The sequence below is a fragment of the Helobdella robusta genome (assembly GCF_000326865.2).
Source record: "Helobdella robusta unplaced genomic scaffold HELROscaffold_37, whole genome shotgun sequence".
In the NCBI taxonomy this organism is placed as follows: Eukaryota; Metazoa; Annelida; class Clitellata; order Rhynchobdellida; family Glossiphoniidae; genus Helobdella; species Helobdella robusta.
In genome coordinates this window covers 203,283-220,782 of record NW_008704785.1, presented here as the reverse complement: position 1 = coordinate 220,782, position 17,500 = coordinate 203,283, and the positions used below count along the sequence as shown (strand labels likewise).

The 17,500-nt window shown below is 30.9% G+C and overlaps 2 protein-coding genes across 2 annotated transcripts in view; one reads left to right on the top strand and one right to left on the bottom strand.

The window, feature by feature from the left end:
* Window positions 1-1,912: 1,912 nt before the first annotated feature.
* On the bottom strand, window positions 1,913-2,973 carry HELRODRAFT_176211 (hypothetical protein; the record flags this gene model as incomplete). Its single annotated transcript, XM_009023692.1, has 4 exons — window positions 1,913-1,974; window positions 2,056-2,138; window positions 2,241-2,353; window positions 2,803-2,973. 4 exons carry the CDS (start codon window positions 2,971-2,973, stop codon window positions 1,913-1,915), a joined length of 429 nt encoding a protein of 142 aa, XP_009021940.1.
* Window positions 2,974-9,750: 6,777 nt separating this feature from the next.
* Window positions 9,751-17,500, top strand: part of HELRODRAFT_83456 (hypothetical protein) — a gene marked incomplete at both ends in the record, with an annotated part of 11,133 nt that continues 3,383 nt past the window's right edge. The window contains 3 exons of the mRNA XM_009023659.1: window positions 9,751-10,301; window positions 10,618-10,876; window positions 12,375-12,510. Of these exons, the coding sequence (XP_009021907.1) occupies window positions 9,751-10,301; window positions 10,618-10,876; window positions 12,375-12,510 (946 nt within the window). The remainder of the gene's footprint in view (window positions 10,302-10,617; window positions 10,877-12,374; window positions 12,511-17,500) is intronic.

The following is a 17,500-nucleotide window of genomic DNA, read 5'->3' as shown; positions in this document are numbered from 1 at the left end:
AAAAACAATAATATGACGAATTTTATATCTATGTTTACATTACGTCACAAATATTTTTCTTACTTTGAATGCAAAACATTTCAAATGTTGTGAAAAGAGAAAAAAAAATCTTCTGTTTGTTTTAGAAAAATATAGCGCTGCATTGATTATCATCTCCGTCCATCCTGCACGCCTTGGTTCATAAATATAAATAAACTTCACATTTTATTACCAAACATTCATTGGTACACACACATTTGCACGCACACACACACCACACACACACACACCACACACACACACACACACACATACACACACACACACATACTGAATTGTACATAATAAACGAGCTTACCAACTGTAGCGGAATATTTATTGACTCAGTAAGCCATCAACATTGCTTAGATTTTAATCGCTTGGCCAGTTTATTATTCACACAATTTATAAATCACAGACATTTAAACTTGATTCGTCGGTTAAACATCTAAGTATATAAACAATTTATAAACATACAATTGCAGCCAGATTTTAAAATACAATACACGTTATACACACACGTACATATACACATAAACGAACATACAAAGAACACTCATTTAAATAAAAACACTCACAAAAAATATACGAACAAACAAACGAATATATACAAACGATAATAAACAGACATACAAACAAATATAAAAACGAATTTAAAGAAACAAATATAGAAACTGACATGAAGAGGAATATTTACGAACGTACAACGTGGATGTTTGCCTGCATGCGTACCATGCACAATTCATATTTGCCTGCATACGTACCATGCACAATTCATGTTTGCCTATCTTTCTGCAGGCCGAAATGTCGATAAATGCTGAACACGCATTCGTGTTTAAGAACCAATCCGATCGACCAGGCAACCAGCCAATTAATTAAAAAACCAACCAACCAACCAGCCAACTGACCAGCCGACCGATCAGTTAACCAGCCAACCAAATGCAACAAAACTATGAAATGGACAACAACAAAAACGTGAACAACAAACAACCCTAGCCACCCAACCAAACATATAATCGTGACAATTGCCTACCAATTACGTGCTTATTTTCCAGCACTTCAATTTCTCTCCAACCAAGTAGCTACTCCTCCATTCCTTTTAGAGACATAAAAATAGTCATTCTTTCTTTTTTCTCTTTGCCTTTTTTTCCTCACAAACTCACCTACGGTGTATATTTATCAAAAGTGTTTTTTTGCATTTGGAAAGAAAAAATTAAACAAATTAATGCGAATAAAAGAAAAATATATTAACACAATATTAAGAACAAGTTAATTTTAATTAATTGCCACCAACATATCAATCAATCAATCAATCAATCAATCAATCAATCAATCAATCAATCAATCAATCAATCAATCAATAACAATCTTCCGAGGGCTAGAGGAAGAGGATGATATAATGATGAATTGATTATTATCGGAAAAGATAGTTTAAATTGAATATCAATTGATCAAGTTGGTAGAATTTGTCGAAGTACTTGGGGCTTTCCTTACAATCCATGTGCAATGTCCGCACAACAGCTCATATATTTAGAATTTACGATAAACATTTTGAAACATTTTATTGCAAAGTATGTAATGAAACTTGTGCATAAAAAACACTGAATAACAATCAGCTAGACAAAATAAATTTTTATGGTACCAATAAAATCAGTTACATTTCCTAATATTTTTGGCAAACGCATCCTAACCATGTAATCAAGAGAATAAAACATAATTTCTCATTTTCTTAACTCAATATTTAAACAAATAGCTTGTTGATAAATGCTCAAAACAGGCCAGCAAGCCACACAAAATAACGACACAACAAATATAATGTAGTATGATTGACAAGAATGAAAATTGTATCTATTCACTATCATAAATTTGATTTATCACAGATATTTAATTTGAATTAGAGTTCCTCTTTTCGATCAATCTTTAGTAGCTCCACCTCAAATATCAAAGTTGCGCCACCTGTGGAATGAAATCAAGTTGAAATATAAGCATGGAAGAGTTATTAGAACGAGTAAAGTAGGCCATAAAATTAATTATTACCTGGAATTTTGGGTGGTGAACCGCGATCGCCATAACCTAATTCAGATGGAATGATCAATTTTCTTTTCTCTGTTTCACACATACTGAAAAAATTGAAATATAGCATATTTTTATAAATTAAAAATTACACCATTGAAATAAATGGTTCAACCAGATGACTAAGCGAATCAGAATTACTAACTAACCCAAGAAGGCCCTGATCCCAGCCCTTTATCACTTGGCCAGTCCCCAATGTGAATGTGAATGGTTCTTTTCGAGGAATGCTGCTATCAAACTCTGTACCATCTTCCAAGGTTCCCTGGTAGTTAAAATAATATTAATCAGTATGTTTTCGTTAGCAGTGCAAGCAACAATAATGATTTTACAAAGGTTGCAAACAGATAGATGATAGATATGATAAAACTACTATCTAAAAAGCAGAAGCCCCAAAACACTTGAACATTTTTATTTGCACTCATGATTCAATTGTTAGTGTTAGCTGGTCACTAAATTTTAGTGATCTCATACCATCATATATATAGTATAGAGATAGACAGACCAATAATAAAGTTTTTTAATAAAGTTTTTTAATAAAGTAGTTTAATAAAGTCGTTTTTTAATAATAAAATAGTTCAAAACAGAACTACTTTTTTATAATATAATTTATTAAAAATTAATTAAAGTAAAAAACAAATGATTGCAATCAATTAAGAAGAGAATGCCAACTAAATATTATGAAACACATTGATCTAAATAAGAAGTAGGAACCGTGTAATGCATATGAAGCACATCTCCTTTCCTCGATTTCATGGTACAACTTTCTGGACTGGCCCTACGCTTGACGCCGATTTGCAAACCCTTTCTTGATTCGCTTGCCGTGACAATCAAAATAAAGGCGACCAAGAACGTGACGGCGAGATAAGTGTAACTAATCTTCATCTTGAAATCTCCGATCCTCAAAACCGCAACCTTTAATTTAAACGTTTAAAAAGACGAATCGATGAATGAAAATGAAAGGAAGTTGTCGTGTTAAACGTTGAGTGGATTTTTGGTATGGAAGGTCGCTGTTTTTTTTATTATTCTTTAAAAATCATGGTCTGACAGACGCAGAAACTGTAAATTGTAAATTTTGCAAATTTATCTGATTATTACTATTAATAACGTAATGGAACAATTTTATACAAATAACTTTATATTTTTCTTATTTAAAAAATTAATAAAAATCAGAAAGAAGTGATTTTTTCCAATAAGTTGAAACTAGGAGCCACACCTTAACCATTATATTAAACTTGTATTTTTTCCTCGTAAAATCTTATTCGTTGTTTGATGTTTAATTTCAAAAAATAGGCATTAAAAATAATTATCAAAACTATTTGACTCAAAAATCTCATTTTTATTGCTGTAAAATTTGCTTTGTTTGATCTTCATAGTGTCTGTGTTGTGAACGCCCTTTTTCATTGATTGATTAGGTTAGGACGAATATTGTCGGCAAGTTGTGTCATTGCATTGTTATGAAGCGTTAACATTTTCCTAAAAACTAATTAAAAGCAAAAACAGACGATTATTTGACTCTAAAATCGACTAAACTTGTAGATTGCCACGTCCTGATCTTTGCCAATTAGACAGCCGGCCACGAGTTCGTTTTGTTTGGTTGGTTAGTTTATTAAATTAGCAATTCATTTGTAAAGTTTTAAATTTTTTATCATTTTACAAATCACTATATTAACCTGTACTATATATGGGTTAACATTAATATTCATGTCTAAGTCTAATAATTTATATTTTTATAACAAATATTGTAAAAATAATAAAATGTATTTTTTGCATATCCAATTTAAATTTTTTTTAATGTTTTAATAATGTTTTCATCATTTCAGATTATAAGTTTTTCCCATTTTCCATGTATATACTCATAAAAGAATTTATTTGGTTTTATATCTACAAATCAAAAGTTTTTTACTATTTTGACATTGATTTTTCTTTGCTATATTATATATATTATAATCATTTAATGGCTTGATGAGCAAATGTCTGCATCCATATGTGTATGTATGTGTGTATCTATGTGTATGTGTGCGTGTATGTATGCGTGTGTGTGTGTGTGTGTGGCTATTATCAAGTGGCTGATGATATGTAAATAATAGAATTGTGATAGAATGAAGACCAAAGAATAAATATTTAATGGCAGACTAAAGTAAATAACAAAAATTCTATTATGGAATTAGTTTATATTTGTTGGGTTGATAGTATGATATTATTTGTTAATATAAGAATTTGATCATAATATTTTTTTTAAATGATCAGATAATGATAGTAATTTTAGTAACATAAACATTTTAGTACAGCAAAAATTCAAAGGATAAGCCAGCCAGTTGCCAAAAATACATCAGCTCTGTTGATGAAAAGTATGATAAAGTTATAGTTCAGGCCAAATTGAGATGCCATATTATGCTGTATGTGCTCTGTATGAAATTTAACACCTTTTGACCATTTATTTATTTTACTACATTCATTTATCATTTAATTCATTCATTTATTTGTTTGTTCATTTATTTGTTCATTCAGTCTGTTTTTTAGCATTTTAACTTATTTTAATTTTATTATAATTAGTATGTTATATGATCTTTTATAATTGTAAAGGAATTTTTTCGACTTGAATTTTAATTTAGTGGTTTGTTTGAAATGGTGATCTTTGAATTTTGTGACTTGACAAACTTGTGTACTTTTGTACTGGTGTATGTATGTGAACTGTTTTGGTTTGTAACTGCTAGCTAATTAATTACACACATAATGAGGATGAAAGAGAGCCCAGCTTGTCATCATTTAATAATTTATAACTGCAAAAAAATTCTGCCCTTACATTTTCAAAATGTAACTCAATCTCATTGTGAGAAAATTTTTTTCTATCCAAATTACAAAAAAAAAATAAAACAACAATAATAATAATAACAACGACAACAATAATAATAATAACGAAAATAAATATAATTATAACCATAATGATAATGACAATAGTAAATGTTGCATTAGTAATTATAAGTCTCAGTCAGTTTGATCCAGTTCAATATATACCCCATCTTGACTTACTCTAACAACAACAATATTGATAATTATAATAATCTTGTAAATACAAATAAATCATTGTTTTCATATATAAATATTTAATTCATTTCAATAATTTAATTTTTATTTAAATATGTTGATTTTAAATTAATAGCAATAAAATAATTATTATCATTTTATTTAACATTTTGGTAATTTAATTAATAAACAAATAATAAATTACAATTTTATTATTATTTGAAAAATGGAGAAATTAAAATAAAACAATACTATAGGTATAAATAGATAGATAGATATAGATGGAATGTATCTAATGGTGTCTTATATTTATAGCTAACTATGTATATATATACTCTATTTCTTTCTTTCTTTCTTTGACGGTTTCTCTCATGGTTTGATTTTATTTGTTAGTAAAAGTTACTCACAATTGCATTAAAGTAACATGACGATTGTAATTTTGATGTTGTAATTTTAATATTTAATAGCAATGTGATTTCGATTTGATTGTATGTATAAGTGTGTGTGTTTTTGTGAAACTAAATTGATGTTATTTCATTGTTGTTTTCCTGTTAGAGTAGATTAATTTAAATAAAATAAAATTTAAAGTAAATAAATAAACAAATAAATAAATAAATTGAAAATTGTTGAATTTTGATTATCAAATTATAGCCTGTAACATGTTTATTGCTTGATTGATAGGTAAAGATAGTCTGCTAATGCTAATTATTGTTTTTCTGTCATTATACACAAGGATTTTATATAAATAAACACTATTTTTATGTTTATTTTTATATATTTGACTGCATATGGTATATGCACATATGATTTACGTAAAAAATTGTAATTAATGTGTATTTATAATAAAATTAAAGCATTATATTTTAGTTTTGAATTTATTTAAATTAATTTAAATTAATGTATTATTTTATACTTTTAGTATGTTTATGCTTTATCTTATTCAAGTTGGGGTTTTTGGATTTTTTAAAAATTTGTTATAATAATAACAAATAAATAATAAAATATATAATAGAAAATGGATAATAATATTGATAATACTTATCTTTATGATAATATGTATCATTGTTTAATTATCACCCCAACTTCAATGGTTAGGTGAAGTGATTATTATTATTATTATTATTATTATAAATTTATATAAATTAAATAATAATAATAAATAAATAAATAAAAAATATTTATAAATATTAGATAAATATTATATATATATATATATATATATATATATAAAGTTCTCATAAGCGCTATCAGTAAGTTCACAAACAAAGACAAAAATAACTGAGATAGACATGGGAAAAAAAGAAAATGACACTGAAAATATGTCTTTACAATATTCCTAAAAGTGTTAATAGTTAATCACATTGAAAATAAATATGTCTTCAAGTTCTTTCTGAAAATGTCAATGATCAATCCCGGCATTCGCAATGATCCAGGAAGTGCATTCCAGACCCTTGGACCAAACACACCAATGTTTCTTGCCCCTGTACATAACAGAGCATTATTAACCATCATCAGATTTGAACAATCACTTCTCAGGTTGATGCTTTCTGAAACCGCAGATCTCTTTTGAAGTTCATCCAACAAATATACAGGCAATTGATTGCATGCTCCTAAAATGTTCCTGCTCCTTTTTATTTTTTATGGGTTTTTTAATTAAAGGTTTAAATACTGCGATTGAATAAAAAAAGCAATGGATTGGTTATAAAATTTAATCATATATATATATATATATATATATATATATATATATATATATATATATATATATGTATGTATATATATATGTATATATATATTTATATATATATAAATCTTCATTCAATCTTCAATATATTCAATATATATATATTTAAAATATAAAAAAGTAATTTGTTTAATTATATAAAGAACATTACGGCTTTTGAAGGTTACATAAATACATACATACATTATCATTGCCTTGCATAGTTTTTTCTCAGTGAATGATTTTAAAACTATTTTGATTCTATGGCATTAGGCAAAATAATCAACATGCGTCCGTATGTGTGTGTGTGTGTGTGTGTGTGTGTGTGTGCGTGCATGCGTATGTATGCGTGCGTATGTTTGTATTTTGTTTGCTTGAGATGAGGGCGAACTTTATCCTTTCAGGCTTTCAATATCAACTGGCAGTAGGGGCCTTCCATCTACAGAAGAAGAAAAAGACCTCGGAATCGCTATTCATAAAAGCACGAAAACATTGAGACAATGTACTTTGGCAGCAGCCAAAGCAAATCAAATACTTGGATGTTTAGAAGAACGGTGGTGAGCAGAGAGTAGTCGATCATTATAAGCTTATATAAAACATAAAGTTCGCCCTCATCTCAAGTACTGTTACTGTTCACAGAGTTGGAGTCTAGATCTGCAAAAGGACAAAGACATTCTTGAACGGGTACAGCATAGAGCAACGAAGATAAAGAAGAACCAAATGCAGAAATAAATCATCACTTATCTACAATTTCAGTTTATGAGTACGATGGGGTGGAAATGTTAACATGTGCATGCCTTTGCTACATGCTAAATTTATAGCACTAAGAGATTTATGGCTGTTGTGTCCACCTGATAAAATAATAGTAAGATTTTCTTTGGAAGCGTTTGTGCATTTTGAAAAATGTTCCAACCATTTAGTAAATAGTGCTGAATCAGTCCATCCATTTGGACTAGTGTGTCCAACAGATTCTTGGGGTGCTCCTCTAAGTATCATCAGTCACTCTTTTGCGAGGATATATGAACATGGGTGGCAGAAAATTACCAGCAGCATTGAATGTACGTATAACTGTCACTGTTGAGCCTTTTTCTCCACTAATGATTTTGCCTTCAGCTCTTTTACCTTTTTTTTAGCAACAATTTTACTTGGGATATGCACATTTGTTACACCTGTTTCATCTATATTCCATATGTGTGAAGGAGTACAAGGAATGTCAATGAGCAGTTGTTTATAAACTTCAACAAACTGCATCACCTTTGGTTTGTTAAACGCTATTGCACGTGACAAATTGGTTCCTTCTGGTTTTCTTATTGATAGATCTGTGTGAGAAAACCTGAAAGCCAATCTTTTCCAGCAGATTTTTTGTCTTTATTGAATGGGTGATCAATATTCATGGTTTCAGCTAGCTTAACAGCTAAACGACATACATCATAATGAGTGAGTCCATAAAGACTTCTTTCCATATATTGTATATGGTTATGAAGTTCAAGTTCAATTGAATCGGAAAGAACTGGAATGTGACATCCCACTTTTAGAGTTCCAGGATTGAGTGCTGACGTAATGTTCGCGCTGGAATACCAAGTTCTTGGCTTACACGAATCAGAGATTTCCCATTTGCAATAGCTTACAAACCGGTTGCAAGCAACTTGTCTCCATGTTTCCATTTTCTCCATATAACAAATATTCGCTTATATTTGCGAACCATGACACCAGATTAGTTTGATATTTGAGAAGCTTGAACAGTTGAAGTTTAACTGTTTAACTGTATAAAAAATATCTTTATTAAAAACAAAACAACTATAATCTAGCGTCATTATGTAATAAATTTTCTATAGTTATATAAATTTATTTAAAAGGCGTTTTGCCTCATACAGTAATGGGCGTTTTACCCCAATGGACTAATATAAGATATTTAATAATGCCGTCCAACTAATTTCAAATTATTATGAAGATCGTACTATTTATATTCGCTATAATTTATTGCCCTATTTATAGTCAATTTACAGTAAACCCGAGAAAATCCATTAAAACTCACCTTGATTCTGCAAAAACAATTAAATATCAAAATTAACAAAGTTCTGTATGTTGTCTATCAATCTGAAAAGATAATCTAGCGCTAAATTATGTCAATATTATTTTAAGGGGGTAGGCGTTTTGCTTCGACCGGGCGTTTTTCCCTGTTCTACCCTACTGTTTTGCATGCTGATGTGCAATTTTTAAATGCCATATTTTAATTGGTTTTCTATTAAAATCGTATTAATTATGTATTAAATAATTCATTTAAATACTCTTTTATATATTATCAATGTTATTTTTTCTAGGAACCTGCTGAAAAAAACAACAACCAGTGTATGTCTGTGTGCATGAATTGTTTAATAGCAGTTAGTCCAACCATAAACTAGGGTTATTTAGAACAATTATCATCACATCTTCTTCATCGTAACTTGAGCAGACAATTCAACATACACTTCTGTCACTCTTGCTGTCTGGCTACCAGATATTGCGTGAAGTTAAAGCAGATAGAACCAGATAAAAGTTGATAAAACCACTGATAATAAATTCTTTGTAAAACCACATCAGCCGTCAAGATGGATGACTCGCAGGTCGACACGAAGCCGGTAAAAGCCGATCGAAGGCGGCAGTTTTCAGAAGGTGGCAAGGGACCATTTGGTTCACAGAAATCTCTTCGACATAACTCCATATCAGGCAGTCGAGGTAGCCAGATGAATATGATGCGCAAACACAGTATAACAGGCTCACACGGCCTCGTACCTACATTAAATCCCCAGTTTAATGTGGAAGATGAAGAGGAGGATGAGGACGAGATTCCACCGACCATCATTTCGGCAGACACACCACAGCTATCTGAAGAAGAGCAGAGAAAGTTAGACAAGGCCGTCTGTCGCAATTACATGAAGAATCTGCTGGTGCTCTGCTTTGGTTTTTTCTGCATCTTCACATCATTTTTATCTTTGAGAAATCTTCAAAGTAGTATTAACAACATCGAAGGGTTGGGTCTTTATACACTCAGCTGCACCTACCTTTTCTTCTTCACTGGTTGCATTTTTGCCACCTCCGTCGTCAGAAAGATTGGACCTAAAAAAGCCATGGTAGTTGCATCTATGGCTCTCTTGATTTATGATGTCGCTCACTTGTACCCCGCATTCTACACGATGGTGCCAGCTGGAGGCCTAGCCGGATTTGCACAAGGTGTCATTTGGACTGCACATGCAACTTATATTGCCAACATTGCTGTCTGCTATGCTAACCTCAGTGGCGAAAAAGTTCCCAACGTTTTGAGCAAATTCAATGGTATTTTCTTCGTTTTCTATCAGTCATGTCAGATTGTAGGTGGCTTCATAGCCTCCTTAATTTTGAAGTCTCCGGCAAACAAGTACACAGGACTATTTGCTTTCAATGGGACATCGTACAATTGTTCTATCATACTCGGTGTCTACAATGAGTCATTCATACCTCCAGACTATCATCCACTTTCCAACAATTGGACGTCAGGCGTTAGTTACTGCAACCAATCTTTGTACAAACCCGTCAAGGAGTGTGGGAGAGATTATTGCCATTTCAAAGCTGTTAGTGTTATTGTTCTCATTCTTGTTTATTGTTCTATCAGCTAATTAAAATCTGTAAGCAATTTTATAATTGCTTTCTAATAATTTGCTTGAGTAGGTCTAGTGAATAAATTATATTTTGCATGTAAGAATTTGAAGATGGTGATGTGCCAGCTAATGTATGCACGCACACACGCACACACAGGTAAAAAGTGAGGAACCAGTTGACCAGAAACTCATCTACATCCTGATTGGAGTCTTCACCGGTCTGACCATCACAGGCATCACGGTCCTGGCCTTCTTGTTGGACCCACTTGAAGGTCAGATGAAAATGAAGAAAGCCCAGGGACCCTTCCACCAACAGTTGCTGGCAGTCTTCAAGTTTTACGGTGACAGAAAGGCTCTCTGCTTGGTCGGCATCATGTTCTACTCACTACTGCAAGCTGCGTTCATCTTCGGCGAATACAACAAGGTTTGACCCTTATCTCTACTCTTTCTTGATGTCTGCATTTACAGCTTGACGTTATTGATACATTGTATGTTTAATTTGTTGTATTTTTTATTGTGTTAAATTGTAAAGTTGTTATATTATATTCGCCCAGGACGTTACAATCATTTAAATGTTTTTGCCCTTGGCTTTTATTTTAGTCAATTTTTATTTATAGAAAATTAAAAAAGTGCAAGCTAAATTTTATGATTGATTGAGCTTGATCTCTGCCCACAGAATTCAAGTTCTACATTTTTAATTAATTTCCAAGTGGCTAATGAATGGAAAATAAACTTGTAAAGCTATAGAAGTGTTTTTAATTTATTGCTTTAATTAACTGCTCATTCATATTTATTAGCTCTACTCTGTATGACCTACTTGACTGCTTGCTCTCATTGACATTTGGTGTTATATTTTATGCCTAAAGGTTGTGATGGGGAAGATGACGACGATGTTGATGATGTTGGTAAAAAATAGGAATAGAACGCTCATAGTGCTAATGATATGCTATGGTGATATGATAAACAATGATGATGGAATGAGTAAGTGACTTAATAAAGATAAAGTGATAATTTTCTGTCTGAAGGTCAAATAGTTTTTTTTATTTTAATGCTAATCATTCTTTTTTTATTTGTTTTTTTTTTCGTTTTGTTTGTTTTTGCTAAACCAACCTTTTAGACAGCAAATGGAATTTTTTATTTTCTGGGAATGTGTTTACACTTCTAGTGGCAACCTTTCAATACATTTTTCTTTCTCTCTCATGAACATTTATTTTTCTTTCTACCTTAAATTATATTTATGGTTTTTTTCCTTCATAAAATGTTTCTAGACGCAAACTTACTTGTAATTATACTCTTACCTTAAATCTTTTTTAATTCATTTTTCATTGCTATTTTGGTTTAATCTATTTCAAGTTTTACCCATTCTTATTTAACTGTTGACTGCACTGTGTAAGTGCTGAAGAATAAGCCTATATGACAAAAGGAATTTTCTTCTTCATGTTTGTCTGTTATGTAGAATTTTAACTTTTGCTCACTATTTTTTCATGTAATACTAGTTTATTTATTTGTTTGTTTGTTACAATTCTCCATAGGCCTCAACAACGACGAACACACGGTGCATGTAAATACACGTGAGAACGCATCACACACCTATAGCATGTTATAGGCGGAGGCAGCCGATATCTGCTATAGAAGTGCCAACCAAGCAACTTACCGACCTGTACACCATCGCCGTGCTATATATATATATATATATATATATATATATATATATATATATATATATATATATATATATATATATATATATTTTCTTCATTTTACAATTTCCTTTGTATATCTTGCGGGCGAATTTTGAGTTGAGTGACAGATCTAGAGTTATCTTGCCGTCATTTATGTTTTTTATGCTCACGCAATAATATTATTAAAGGTAATATTAATGATAATTTATGGTAATGTGGTGAAATAATCATGATATCCAGGCATTCATAACATGTACCATTGGCATTGAGTTCGTTGGCTTTGTCATGATGACCCTATCGTTCTCATCTGCTAATGCTGCATTTTGGAATGGTCGCATACAGAAGTACATTGGAAGATGGCCACTATTGACCACAGGTTTGTTGTTCTGGCGGCGGTTGTTGTGGTAGTGGCTGTTGTCGTTTTTGTGACTGTCGTTGTTGTGATTGGTAGGTGTTGTTGATATTGTTTTTGTTGTAGCCATGCTCGGCTATATTTTTGATGTTGTTTTTCTGTCTCTAGCAGTTTATATGTTTGTGTGTTTTGTTAGGCGAAGTTATTTATTATGATTGTTTGTGATGTTTTTTTTTGTTGTTTTTTAATGTGTTGTTGATGTTGTTTGTAAGAGTTTTAGTAGTAGTAATGTGCTGGTTGATTGATTGTTTGCTTGTTTGAATGTGAACAGTTGGTAATTTGCATTCTATTTAATTCATTCGAATTCATTTGCTCATTTGTTTATTTTAAAAATTTTAATTCATTTTACTTCATTCAGTTCTGTTTTTCGTTTAGTTTCTATTTGTATTTGTTGTTATTTACTTGTTTATCTTTTCATTCTCTCATTCATTCGTTAAATTTATTCTTCTATTCTTTCATGTTATAACTTCAGTGTCACCAAGTTCAGCAATTTTTTGCTTCTGATCAGATCACAGCATTCATTCACTCATTAATTCATTCATTCGTTCATTCATTCATTCAATTATTCATCCGTTCATTGATTGATTGATGATTCATTCATTCATTCATCTTTCTAAACATCCTTGTTGGATTATTACTATTATTATTACTTATTATTATTATTACTATCAATATTATTATTATTATTGTTGTTGTTGTTGTTATAAATCATTATACTAGCGCAATTACTAACATTATGGGTTTTTCAAATCATTAACGTGTTCATTGAATTGTTTATTTGGCTGACTGGCTTGTTTGTTTATGTCATCATCCAATCATATTCATTCATTCACTAACTCATTCGTTCGTTAATTCGTTCATTCATTCATTAATTCATTCGTTCATTCATTCATTCGTGTATTGATTGGTTGATTATTTATAGTGTCTTTATCTGGTGACAATAACTATAAAAATAAGCACGCCTGATACTTACTACTAGTCGGTTTCTTCTCTATGGCTAATATTTATATTTTGAATACGTGGTTGTTGTATGCATGGAGCAATGTGGTTGTAAAGTGTAATATTCATTTATTCATTACATCTACTAATATTGTTGGTGTTTTGCTTGCGGTTTTATTATGGTTTTATATATTTAGGACTGTTTTTTTCAACGTTAGAGAGAGAGTGAGAGGGAGAGAGAGAGAGAGAGAGAGACCCAAAATCCTAGCAGTCTAACATAAAAGAATTTTGGTGCGTGAGTATATGCTGGTGTAATCACACGTGCAAATATTTCTTTTGCAAATGCTTTGTTTTAGTTTGTTTGTTTGTGTGTGTGTGTGTGTGTGTGTGTGGGTGTGTGTGTGTGTGTGTGTGTGTGTGTCTGTCTGTGTGTCTGTCTGTCTGTCTATGCAATTGGTCTTTTAATTTCAAGTAAGTTTTAAATATGTGTGTTTTATTGTTATTGCTAAAATGAGCTTCATTTCATTGTGCATTTGTATCATACTGTTCAGTAATTAATTATTTTATCTTTTGGTGATGGTTGCTGTGATGTTTTTTCTTATATCAATTCTTGTTCGTTCCTTCTTCCAACAGTTTGTTTATCTATTCTTTCGTTCGTTTATTCTTTCATTCATGCATTCATTCATTTATTCATTCATTCATTTATTTATTCATTCATTCATTCAACGGTTGGTTGGTTTTTTTCCATTTCGTCACAGTCTTGTTTACAATGTTTTCGCGCATGATTTATGTACAGAATTGTATTGGATGGACTACTTTTTATACAGCTGACTATTCCTTCCATTCCCTCTTTCAACCGAATACACATAAGTTCTGGTACCTCCATGTGATGTGGTGTAATTTATATACATTCATATATATATATACATAAATTTTACCCATGAAATTATTACCCGTGAAAGAAATTATTTTATTCCTGTTTTATTTCTGAAATAATGCTCATGATTGTTAAATTTTGTGACAATTATTTAACTTTTTTTTTTCTAGAAAATTTGATACATGTATTAAACTGTTGTTAAGTTAAGGGTAACCTATCCACAAGTTTAATTTAACTTATTTTTGGTTGTCTTAATAATCGAATAATACACCTCACACATATTAACACTCATTAAACCTTTATCATTCACAGAACTAGTTTTTATTTATGGGTCACCTCACTAACTCACTAAGTCATCATCTAGTCTATTAATTTGCGTTTGTATGCCATTACTTCATTTTATATTTCATTGCCAATTTCTTTACCTTTATTTATTTAATTATTATTATTTATTTCATTCTATTTTATTTTTATTTATTTATTTACTTATTTGTTTAATTTTGTACTACTGCCTTGCATGCTGTAACAGTTTCTGCGTCTGTCCGATCCTGATTTTTAAAGAAAAATAATAAAAATAATAATAATAACAATATATACTTGCTGCATGCTGTTATTATTACTGCAAAACTTTACTACTAAAATATTGTTACTGTTGCTTGTTTTGATTGCTATTACTTCAACAATTGATGATGTTAACAACATTAAAATCAATGATACTACTGCCACAGTTTTTTTTATATTGTTCGCACACACACACACACACACACACACACACACACACACACACACACACACACACACACACAAACGTACATACAAAAAACATTGGTTTATCTATTTATGCTACATATAAAAGTACAGAGAATACAAAACAGAGATAGAAAGAGAGAGAAACTGCCTTGCTGTCATGTGCTACACTGATGCTGTGTTGTGTATTTGTGTCTGTGTGTATTTGCGTCTGTCTTTCTGTGTGTATATTTCTGTATGTGTAACTGTGTATGCCTGTGAGTTTGTGTGGATATATATTTCTGTATATCTATATGTGTTTGTAGGTAAAGGCATTTTTATACGGCTTTGTGTGCATGTATATTTATATGCATGTATGTATGTATGTACAATAATTTGCATATGTTTGTGTATGCTTATGTGTGTATTACTGTTTGTATTAATGCGTACAGTGTTTATACAGGAATGTTTATGCAAATAGCTCGTTTGTAGGCCTGACTTTTATGTGTGAAGGTATTTTTATCTAATACCAATTTGTGTCTATGTCCGTAGGTATTACATACCTTTTGAATGTTTCATTGAAATCGTAAATGAATGAATGATTGAGTGAATGAACGAACGAATGGATGATGAATGAGTGAGTGAATGAACGAACGAATGAATGAATGCACTAGAGTATTTGTAAATATTTTCTGGTATTTTTTTACAAGTATATACATAGTAAGTAGATCTTCTTATTTCGATTATTGCAATTGCAAGTTTAAGCAGTTTAATCCTACGAAGCTTGCACACAGTTAAAAAAATCAGCAAAGTCACTGAGTTAATTTTTCCGTATTGTACTATTTTTATTATCATGATTATTATTATTATTATTATTATTATTATTATTATTATTATTATTATTATTATTATTGATGCTTTTTTTTTGGCGTTATTGATGCACGGTTCAATCAACGAGAAGGATTTGTATGTTGAAGAAAAAAGGTTTTTGCCCTTGTTTTTCTTGGATTTTCGGTCGAAATATTAGACGTCTGCCTATCTTCTTCTACTTCTACTGCTACTGTTGCTTGCTGCTGCTGTTTCTACTACTATCGCTGCTGCTGCTACTACTACTATTGCTGCTACTTCTTCTTTTACTACTACTACTACTGCTGCTGCTGCTGCTGCTACTACTACTTCTACTATTACTACTACTACTACTACTAATAATAATAATAATAATATTAATAATAATAATATAATAATGATAATAATAATAATTATAGTATAAATAAAAATAAATTTGATCCTTATGATATTTTGAAGTAGCATTGCGGCTACCTTTAATGTTCCATTTTTATGTTATTGGTTGCTTTTTATTATTGTTATTATTTCTGTTATTATTATTATTTATGATTTTCGTTGTTATTTTAACCGTTACTGTTATTTTTTTTGTTGTTGCTATTGAAAACTTAATTTTATTCTACATCGGTTCTTAGTTAGGTTTCGGTTTTAAATTGTATAATCACCTTTAAGTAGTAAAATAATGATATATTCTTTCACACACACATATACACACACACGCACACACACACATCTACACATGCATGTACGTTCACACAGTGCCCGCACATACCTTTTTATTACCGTACATACACCATACTTACACTGACACGCACCCATTCAGCAGTGCTTATAACAATACGGAAAGGTTACACCCACACACACACACACACACACACACACACACACACACACATGTATAGATCATATTGTCAGTACATAAATTCACGCAAGTATAGTGCGTACATATACATACATCTGTACAGTACAGTATTCATATGTACCATTATATTATACAGTATCTACTACTACATACCTTCTGAACTGCTATTAGGGTATATATTGACTCTTTAAACTAGCTCGGGTCTGGGTTCATACATTACCATTGTACTGACTACAGCAGTATGTGTTATCAACATTTGGACAAGTAAAAAAACGTTTTTTTATATTTATTTTAGTAAAAAAAAATCAAGAAATATTATCATAATTTTAGAGTAAGGTTAGCTGAATGTCATGTAGAAGTATGCATTCTTACATTTCATTGGTTGCATCCTGTTTCCCGTTTATGTAAGCTGCATTTTTACTGGCTGAATCTGCTGTTGCATACGGTATACACACATTTAAACATTGCTTATATATGCAGATACAATCACACTCACACACACACACCACACACACACACACACACACACACATGTGTTGGTGTGTATGTTTATTTTTTTAAAGCTTTGATTACTGCTTTCATTCCGGTTGAATGTAAGCGATGATGGGAAAACATTTTTGCCTGTTGTTCATTATGATGAAGACGACGATGAAGCAAATTATGATGTTGATGGTGATGATGAGGATCTAGTTGCTGTTAGTTGTGGG